At 42.9% G+C, this 9,740-nt stretch overlaps 2 protein-coding genes across 2 annotated transcripts in view; both read left to right on the forward strand.

Annotated features, from left to right (window-relative positions):
* The first annotated feature begins 88 nt into the window (after positions 1 to 88).
* Positions 89 to 3,026, forward strand: inip (ints3 and nabp interacting protein). The gene is made up of 4 exons (XM_020609804.1): positions 89 to 437; positions 1,512 to 1,608; positions 1,881 to 1,968; positions 2,515 to 3,026. The coding sequence occupies exons 1-4, from the start codon at positions 413 to 415 to the stop codon at positions 2,611 to 2,613; spliced, it is 309 nt and encodes a 102-aa protein (XP_020465460.1). The 5' UTR covers positions 89 to 412; the 3' UTR covers positions 2,614 to 3,026.
* Positions 3,027 to 5,700: 2,674 nt separating this feature from the next.
* LOC109965671 (sorting nexin-18-like) overlaps positions 5,701 to 9,740 on the forward strand; it is an 11,851-nt gene continuing 7,811 nt past the window's right edge. The window contains exons 1-3 of the mRNA XM_020609882.1: positions 5,701 to 6,879; positions 7,323 to 7,616; positions 8,742 to 9,124. Coding sequence (XP_020465538.1) covers positions 6,152 to 6,879; positions 7,323 to 7,616; positions 8,742 to 9,124 — 1,405 coding nt within the window. The 5' untranslated portion in view covers positions 5,701 to 6,151. The remainder of the gene's footprint in view (positions 6,880 to 7,322; positions 7,617 to 8,741; positions 9,125 to 9,740) is intronic.

Raw genomic sequence — 9,740 nt, forward strand, 5'->3', positions numbered from 1 at the left:
ATAAAGAGCGTACTGCGTACTTTAAATGCATTTATAATTTCAGCAAGGCAGTTTGCTTATGTTCATGAATAATTGTTGGTTACCGGAAATAGGAGCAGAGTGAGAACTTGTCTTATTTTCTTCTATCTAATCGACTTCTCTGAAAACCCGGTACACGGTGGAAGGAAACACAACCTAGAGTTTTGTCGTCATTTTAAATGTTTAGCTGCTGTTACAGAGCTGTACAACAACAGTTACGGTGTAATTTATATCAGCTTTAACTTACACTTATAACCCAGGATGACTTTTATGGTTGTCTTCCATTCACTGGTGGAACAACTAAGTGGAAGCTAACACAGATTAAAGTTAAGTGAAACAATTACAATCCGTGTTGTAGCGTTAGCCTGAAATCTTCGCCAGTTCCTGCATTGACATGACTGCTAATCCTCCAGGACAAGGTAAATCTTTTGTTTTTTGGCCAGTCGACACTGGAAACTCATTTGTCTTTATCTTATCAATGTGTATCAGCGCCTGACTCCAGGACCGGAACTACAAATTGTGTATCCCCTGAAAGCCTTTCTGTCGGACCCCATATGAAAAAACACAATTGTCTTACAGGTGTTGTGGCTCCTCTCTAACACTGGCTCTATGTAGAAGTGTTATAAATGTTCATCTCACTTGAGTACTAAAGTGTTCAGGAACTGGAAGAAAAATCCATCCATCCATCCATTTTCCTCCGCTTATCCGGGACCGGGTCGCGGGGGCAGCAGTCTAAGCAAAGATGCCCAGACTTCCCTCTCTCCAGACACTTCCTCCAGCTCCTCCGGGAAAATGCAGAGGCATTCCCAGGCCAGCCGAGAGACATAGTCCCTCCAGCGTGTCCTGGGTCTTCCCCGGGGCCTCCTCCCGGTGGGGCATGCCCGGAACACCTCCCTAGGAAGGCGCCCAGGAGGCATCCGAAACAGATGCCCGAGCCACCTCAGCTGGCTCCTCTCGATGTGGAGGAGCAGCGGTTCTACTCTGAGCTCCTCCCGGGTGACCGAGCTCCTCACCCTATCTCTAAGGGTGCGCCCGGCCACCCTGCGGAGAAAGCTCATTTCGGCCGCCTGTATCCGGGATCTTGCCCTTTCGGTCATGACCCAAAGTTCATGACCATAGGTGAGAGTCGGAACGTAGATTGACCAGTAAATCGAGAGCTTCGCCTTACAGCTCAGCTCCTTCTTCACCACGACGGACCGGTACATCGACCGCATTGCTGCAGAAGCTGCACCGATCCGCCTGTCAATCTCCGGTTCCATCCTTCCCTCACTCGTGAACAAGACCCCAAGATACTTGAACTCCTCCACTTGAGGCAGAAAAATCCAGTTACTATAAAAAAAAAGTAAAATACCTAATTCATCATTAGTTTTAACATTTATTTTGTAGTTGACACAGTTATCTTCTGAAAATGTTGATGAATTACATTAGGTTAGCTGATACATAATGTTCTGGCTCTTTCTTGTCCTTCTTTCTCTTCTTATTTTTCCACCTAGCCTTCCCAAGCAAGGCACGGGTGGCAATCCTTGCTGAGCTGGATAAGGAGAAGAGGCGGTTATTGCAGAATCAGTCCATGAACACTCCTGGTGCCAGGTATGGACAGTATACGGTGGAAATGAACATGTCAAATAATTTATATTCAGATCTGAGCGTTAAATAGTCAAAAGCAGCATTCAGGACCGGTGTCATATCAGCAGTGTGCCATGAATTAGCAGAGGAATTAGATTAGTTTCATTGCAGTGGGTTTCCAACAGTTAATTCAGCTGATAAGATGACATAACAAGAGGGTATTGTCATTAAGTTTCCACTTAGATGTTACCATTAGCCTATAATTTGACTCTCTTTTTCTCCCTTGCATCTTGTAGCATCTCGCTATCCAGGCCAAGTTTGAAGGAGTTCAAGGACAGTGCAGAGCAACAGCACATCGCTGCTCAGCAGAAAGCCGCCCTGCAGGTGAGACACACATAAACACAAGTGCAACATTACATCTGTTTACACATTTCTTCTAGGCAGCAACAAAGAGCACAACAAATTATTATTAAAATGTAGCTCTACTGCATTCAGTAATTGAAAAAAAGTACTTTAGTTACTCGTTCCCCAAATATCTGCTTCATAGTCATAAATAACATTGTTTAGTAAATATGCAGTTGAGTTTTCTTCTGTTTGGCATGTTTCCATAAGACTCATTTTGAGACCTAATTCTGCAGGTTTCTGACTGATACTGGCAGCTTTATTCTTTCTTTTCTAAATCAAGCCACAGTGGTACCTGTAGTCATGTTTGAATACCAGCTCAATACCAGTTACCAGTAGAGGTTATGGTTATTGTTTCTTGGTAAGTTAACCAAAGGATTAATTGACTAATCAGAAAATAATCAACAAAGTAACTGAAAAAATAATTGATTTAAAGGATCTCTAAACAATTGTTGGTTGCAGCCTTATTTAAGGTTATATTAAATGATGAATGTGATCACCAACCTTTGCCTGTGTGTTCTCTTGCAGCATGCACACGCACACTCATCAGGCTTCTTCATCACTCAGGACTCCTCATTTGGGAACCTCATCCTCCCCGTCCTTCCACGCCTGGAGCCTGAGTCATGACCGTTTATCCATGATCTCTCTTCATGCTGCCTGAGACAAAGCTTTAAAACAACATATGTACACATCAGGCTTTCCCAGTTTCCTCATGTAAGCGTGTGATTGGTTGGTTGTGTTGTAAACAGTCTCAGGAAAATGTGAATCCATCATTTATACATTTCCCAGACTGACAGGCTGGCTGCTGATTTTAGGAAAGCTTTCCACACAGTTGGAAAAGAGATTGCAGACATCCTGTTAAGTAACTCTGAGCTCATAAAACTAGAGGAACACTGTACATGTTATCCTGCTCTGCTGTCTATCGTGGTACTAATAACACAGCCTTCCATAAAACACACATCATGACAGTTTGTTTTTTTTAAAGGTGTAATGGATTTCTATTGATATTCAAAGAATAAAATAGCTTGTATGTATTGGAAGACAGTTTTTAATTTTTGCAATTAAAAAGAGGGGTCAAAGGTCTAATATACTAGTGTGTTTACATTGTAGGGTTTTATGGTCCGATTCTTTTTTCCACCTCTGATTTTAGTGCCTTGACTGTTCACATTCAAGTTTTTAAATGATCCATATTATGTGTAAATATGCACAGATCACTGTTCTGAAAAGATTCAAATCAAATCAAATTTTATTTGTATAGCACCAAATCACAACAAAAGTCATCTCAGGACACTTTACAAAGTAAGGTCTAGACCTTACTGTTATCAATATTATTACATAGGGAAAACCCAACAAATCCCCCTTGAGCAAGCACGGATGCATTTATGAAAAATTGGCAAGAGAAATGTGCGTTGCGAGAATTATTTTCACTGTCAGGGCTGTTTTGACAGCTGGATATATTCATATTCATACAGTTGTGACAACAAGTATGAATTACACTACTGGAACCAACACAGACAAAAAGTTGGCCACATCACTGAGTGTGAATATAAAAGAAGATTAGAAATGACAATAGGAACACTTCAGGGGTCCTGTAAACCTGTTACATTTGGGGGGAGCCTGAGGAAGGTGAGTGCTATATTTAAATTACAACATCAAAACCTAGAGCAGAAAAAAAGGACAAGGTAAAGGTTGCCAGTACATTAATAACTCAAGGTTTACTGTTTCCACACCTACAGTGTTTAAGTTTGTTTCTGCCCCAATTTACATACATTTAGATGATATTTGTGCAGCCAGTTCTTCAATACATGTTCATGATGGCATCAAGAAGTTCACTGTCTAATCTGGAGGCTCAGTTGTCTTTTCATCAGATTTCCTGTCTGGAAGGTTTATTGCCACAGTCCACTTCACCGACAGGAGGATGAACTGTTGTCTCCTCCCACTGTGGCACTGTGTGATATAATACTGACCACTAGTGGCTGGTGTGGAGAAACGCACTATATATTATATTATATTACAAAATGTACTACTACTGCGGTTACCTTCCTTAGATGTTTGAGCTTCACTGTACAGGATGATGTATGTGCATAATTTGACATATGAAGGTTATTTTCTCATTCTCTTCTACAGTGGTGTAATATAATTACATTTATTCAAATACTGTACTTAAGTGCAAATGTGAGGTTAGGGTTAGGATTAGGGAAGAGTGGGGCAAAAAGTCATATGTGTAAGTTGTCACACTGCTTGTATTTCCAACAACATTGGGTACTACCTAAAAGTTTATTATTGCTTTTGTGCATCTACGTGTGCTGATGTAATACCCTGTGTGGGAGAGGCCACCAATACTGTCAGCTGCCATGAGCCCTGTTTTTCACATTCAAAACTAAAAACTTGGATATTACATTTTATGGGGTTTTCTTTTTCCAGTAAAAAATGCCAAGGAAAACATGTTTTACTTTGAAGAGGAGAGATTTGTGTCTTTTAATATCTTGTTCTAATTCCCTGTGCTAACATAACAAATAACAAACCTTAGTAAACATGGCAGCAAGGTGAAAAGTGGCAGCTTGCCCCAGTATATAAACATCTTGAATATTATTGAGATATTGTTTTATGAAGTACTGGTTTTAAAGATGTTTAAATACTATAAATCAAAGTAGTAACAGTTAATAAATTATCTTAAAATCATTTTCAAACTGTTGTAGTTGGGATGAGTTGTGGAATCAGGAACAACATTTTAACGATTTACTAAAATTGTAAAGTTAGTTTGGAAATTTGCAGGTGTTACAGTTTCTTGCAGTAGCCAGCATGACATCTCACCCCTTATACTGTGATAACTTACCAACTGATGAGGTAAATTGTCACAAATACACACTGACTAACTACCTATAACTCTGTTCTGAAGTAAAATATATAGCTGAGACTTTCAACTTTCATTTGGCATTTGATTTGAAATATGATGTATGGATTCCAGGATGTATAACAAAGACTGAAAAGTGTGACAAGATGGCCTGGTCTCCCCTCAGTCTTTAGTATGAGGGAATGTCTAAACACAAATCCTCAGCTTATTTTCTATTTGCTGTAATTATTTGAGCTTGTCTTTGTTTTCCATTTGTCTCTTGATTTCCCTCTGTTTCAGAAATGGACTGAAATGCTGTGTATTGTGTGAGATTGAAACTTTTATTTTCTTAAAAAGTAGACTGAGTCATGATAACTTTCTGAGAGAGATCACTGTCAACCCCCTCATTCATAAACCACTGTTAACAAGCTTCATGATCAAACATTTTTCAGAACCCTCAACCCTGGACTTTCCTCCACCCTGAGCAAAAAGACTTTCACTGAATACCTGTGTGTTTCCACTTGCAATAAAGGGATATAGGTGTACACTTAAAGTGTTATTTTTTTGTTACTTTTATGTAATAAGTGGTGTGACTGCAAATGAGCTATGCTCGAAATTGCAGAGCAATGACTCCAAGGCTGATGGTTAGTCCTCGGTCTAACTCACCAAAAGGCAACACGCTTCATCTAATCCAGTGCATTATGTGTCGATGATCCTATCTATAGGCTATCTAAGCGTGTGATACATGACGAAGATATAGAGCTTTCAACCGGGTTTATGTGGGTTTTTTTCCATGTGTGAATTCAGTGACTTGACCGAACTTGCTCCAGGCTCCACCCTCCTTTAGTCAGCCAGTCTATTACGCGTTAGGACTGGTGCCTTTAAGTTACAAGCATCCCGGAGAGAGGAGGTAAAAAAAGACTTTCCCATGGAATAAGCAGCTATACAGCCGTCGCAAGTTTGTCAACTCTAAACTTTAACCGGTATCTTTCCTTGAGGAACATATCTCCCGTAAAGACCGGTCTCCTTAGCATTTTCCGACTTGGATTAAATTCTACGCGGAAACAAATGATATTTGAACCCGCACAGAAGAGGTGGTATCTGACACAACCCTCTGTGTTTCTACTCTTGTTCTTTTATGCACGGATCTTGGATACATGCCTGTTGGATTTTAATAATAGTGGGGGGAACTGCCAATTTTTCTGCTGCTGTCTTTGCGTAGAGATCTTAAAGGATTGATCCGTGAAGAAACGCAAGTTCCTGAGCTAACTCTGCAGAGAAAATCCTGCACAGAAAGACAAAAAGACTAAAAATATTAGTAATACTAAAATTATGGCGCTGAAGGCCAGGGTCTTGTATGATTTCCACTCTGAAAATCCAGGGGAGATCTCCATAAGGGAGCATGAGCTGGTGACTCTTTTCACTGAGGAGGAGTTGGAGGGCTGGCTGGAGGGGGAGAACAGCAGGGGAGAGACTGGCCTCTTCCCCGCCTCCTATGTGGAAATCATCAGGGAACACATCAGCACCAACAACAACAGCTTCTCCTTGCCCATAGCCAAAAGCCTGTCACCCACCCAGTCTCAGAGAGGATTCGGAGCCGGTAGCGGTGGAGGCAGCTTCCACACCAGCCAGGGCAGTGATGATGACTGGGACGATGACTGGGATGACAGCTCTCAGGCGAGCGATGCTCCTCAGGGTCTTGGCAGTGCCCCCCCTTTGTACCCAGTGACCACCTCTTTGCCTGGGCGGTGTGGGAATGCCCAGCAGCATCAGCAGCAGGCCAAGAGCTCAGGCACAGTGGGGAGGAACCTCAACAGGTTCTCCACTTTTGTCAAGTCTGGAGGGGAGGCCTTCCTGCTGGGGGAAGCCTCTGCTTGTGTGAGGGATAAGGACAGGATCTGTGTAGTGATGGGAAAGCATGGGCCTGAATGGCAGGAGGATCTGCACCCATTCATGTGCACCATTGACGACCCCACCAAGCAGACCAAGTTCAAAGGCATGAAGAGCTACATGTCCTATGGCCTGACCCCAACACACACCAATGTACAAGTCAACCGCAGGTACGAACTCTCTTTGTCCTTCTGTTTCCTCACTAGGGGCTTATTTTTCACTAGATCCCCTGGGTCCTCTACAGTTAAAATGAATGTTTCTGTGGTTCTTCCTGTGGCTGCCATTGTTCCCATAAAATGGCAAAAAAATATAGGCAACTGTGGCCTTTTGCCCTCTAGAGTCCTCAGGAATCTCCCCTTTCCTTTCTTGAATTCCCTCTGCACCTTTCACATTGTTTCCTTGTCAGCAGCTCTGTCTTTTCAAAGCAACACATGCTCCCTTACATTTCACTTTCCACTCGGTCCTGCTGGGAACAAGCTTATATATTTGCTCTTCTTCTTTTCACTCTGATGACATTTTCCTGCCATTTACCTCACCTCCTAATCTCCCTAACTCTCACTTAGTCACCTCCCTTCACACCATCCACTTGTCCCCTCTATCTTAATCCTTGCAGGTATAAACATTTTGACTGGCTCTACGCTCGGCTCGTGGAGCGTTTCCCGGTCATCTCGGTGCCCCACCTGCCGGAAAAGCAGGCCACTGGACGATTTGAGGAGGACTTCATCTCCAAGCGGAGGAAGGGTCTGATCTGGTGGATGAACCACATGACCAGCCACCCTGTGCTGGCACGCTGTGATGTTTTCCAGCATTTCCTGACATGCGGGGCAAATGAGAAGGCCTGGAAACAGGGCAAGAGGAAGGCAGAGAGGGATGAGCTGGTTGGGGCCAATTTCTTCCTCACAATCAGGTACAAAGCTTCGTTATGAGCTTCAGAGGTTGTGGGTTCAAATCCTGTATTTGGCTCTTGTTTGTATTACAAACCTTTAAATGCATTAAGAACACACTGAAAAACCTTTGGATGTTTAAATAAACTGAATTTAACACATCTATACAGCTTCTACAGCCTTTAATAGCAGCTAACTGTTGCAGATGGCTGTCGGTTACTGTGTAATATGGCCTACATAACTAATGTTTCCAGTGGCTCGTGGGGAGTTGCAGGAATGTTTTACTGATTTAGCAAACCAGGTTTGAAATTAAACACTTGTAGTCCAGGAGCACAGGCTTCTATCCAAAATCATCATTTTCCACCAGTATTCCACAGTCATGCAAGTAGATAGTAAAACAAGTATTGTAGATAGAATCAGAGGCCATCATCTGCCCCTTTAACACTATAGACCAGAAAACACTTGAGTCTACAAAACAGGTCAGGTTTTTAATATCATCTCCTTAGCTTGAAAAACTCTAGTGGCCCTGTTGTCGTCATGATTACACTCTCACATTAATCAACCATTGAATGTATCGAGTTCCAGCCCATTCTGTGGAGACTATGGAAGGTCTTGTGGGAAATAGGCGCTCACTAGCTGAAGTAGAAGTAAAAGATGTGACAGGTTGAGGGAAAGAAGGTACAAAACGATACAGTTCATCATTTCTTTGCAACATTTGAAAATTAGTAACATAAGGAGAGTTGGAAAAAATGTAATGTAAAAGTACCTTAAGAGAGTTTAGAAGTAAATTGCACTCAGTTTTGTGGTAAATTTAAGTTTGTGGTGTTGGATTTCATCATAGTTTTGCATCAGGTATTTAGCTGAGCAGGACTTGGATCATTTTTATAATGGTTTAACAGTAACAGTGGAGGATATCTGACCGTTATCAAGACGCTGTTATCAGTTTGAGTGTGATGTAACTCAAGGCTTTATTAATAAGGAGTCTCTGATAGCAAGGGAGAGATTAACAGGGCAGGACAATAATCTGCTCTCATGTATTTGTGTAATAAAGATGAGGTAATGTGTGAGTAAAACATTATAAAGGATTTTCAAAATAAAGCCACAAGCTCTACAGTAAAATGCATGTTTTTCCCCACTTTCTCTATAAGCACGCCTGCTGTTCCGCTGGACCTCCAGGAAGTCGAGAGCAAGGTTGAAGGTTTCAAGACCTTCACCAAGAGGATGGATGAGAACATTGTGGTCATGAACACCACCATCAATGAATTTGCCCGCAAACAGATGGCAGGGTTCAAGAAGGAGTACCAGAAAGTCGGACAGTCCTTCAAACTCCTCTCCCAGGCATTTGAGATGGACCAGCAGGCCTACTCAGTGGGCCTTAACAAAGCCATCACCTACACTGGCGAGGCTTATGAGGCGATAGGGGAGTATTTTGCTGAGCAGCCACGCCAGGACCTGGATCCCATTTCTGACCTGCTAGACCTCTACAGAGGACACCTGGCCAATTTTCCTGACATCATTCATGTACAGAAAGGTGGGAAAGAGGGTGTGTGGTCACGTGAGATCCAAATTCACAGCTACAGCATTTGTCATGTAGCATAAGTATAAAGGAATCTGTGACAGTGAGCAGGGACAGAAGTATCAGCAATGAGATATGTACTGAGGAAAAACGTATTCAACTCCAAACATGAAGCAGCAAGAAACTGCAGGAATATAAACAGGACCTAGCATACTTCTCTTAACAGGGAGCTCAGAGGTTAATAGGCCAGCTTCAAGTCATGCTGGGAGAGGCTGACTGGTCAGAACTGTTGCTCATGGATGCATCTGCAGGGTGGAGGTTTGCAGACAAAGAATTTGAATCAGAGCCTCTTGCTCCATCCATCCATTTTCCTCTGCTTATCCGGGACCGGGTCGTGGGGGCAGCAGTCTAAGCAAAGATGTCCAGACTTCCCTCTCTCCAGACACTTCCTCCAGCTCCTCCGGGGGAATGACGAGGCGTTCCCAGGCCAGCTGAGAGACATAGTTCCTCCATCGTGTCCTGGGTCTTCCCCGGGGCCTCCTCCCGGTGGGACATGCCCGGAACACCTTCCTAGGAAGGCGCCCAGGAGGCATCCGAAACAGATGCCCGAGCCACCTCAGCTGGCTCCTCT

The sequence above is a fragment of the Monopterus albus genome, unplaced genomic scaffold (assembly GCF_001952655.1).
Source record: "Monopterus albus unplaced genomic scaffold, M_albus_1.0 scaffold102.1, whole genome shotgun sequence".
NCBI lineage: Eukaryota > Metazoa > Chordata > Actinopteri > Synbranchiformes > Synbranchidae > Monopterus > Monopterus albus.

Coding starts and splice junctions, on each gene's coding strand:
- inip (XM_020609804.1), top strand. CDS start 413: ATGACTGCTAATCCTCCAGGACAAG. Junction 1,609..1,880: donor ATGAACACTCCTGGTGCCAG/GTATGGACAGTA, acceptor TGCATCTTGTAG/CATCTCGCTATCCAGGCCAA. Junction 1,969..2,514: donor AGCAGAAAGCCGCCCTGCAG/GTGAGACACACA, acceptor GTTCTCTTGCAG/CATGCACACGCACACTCATC.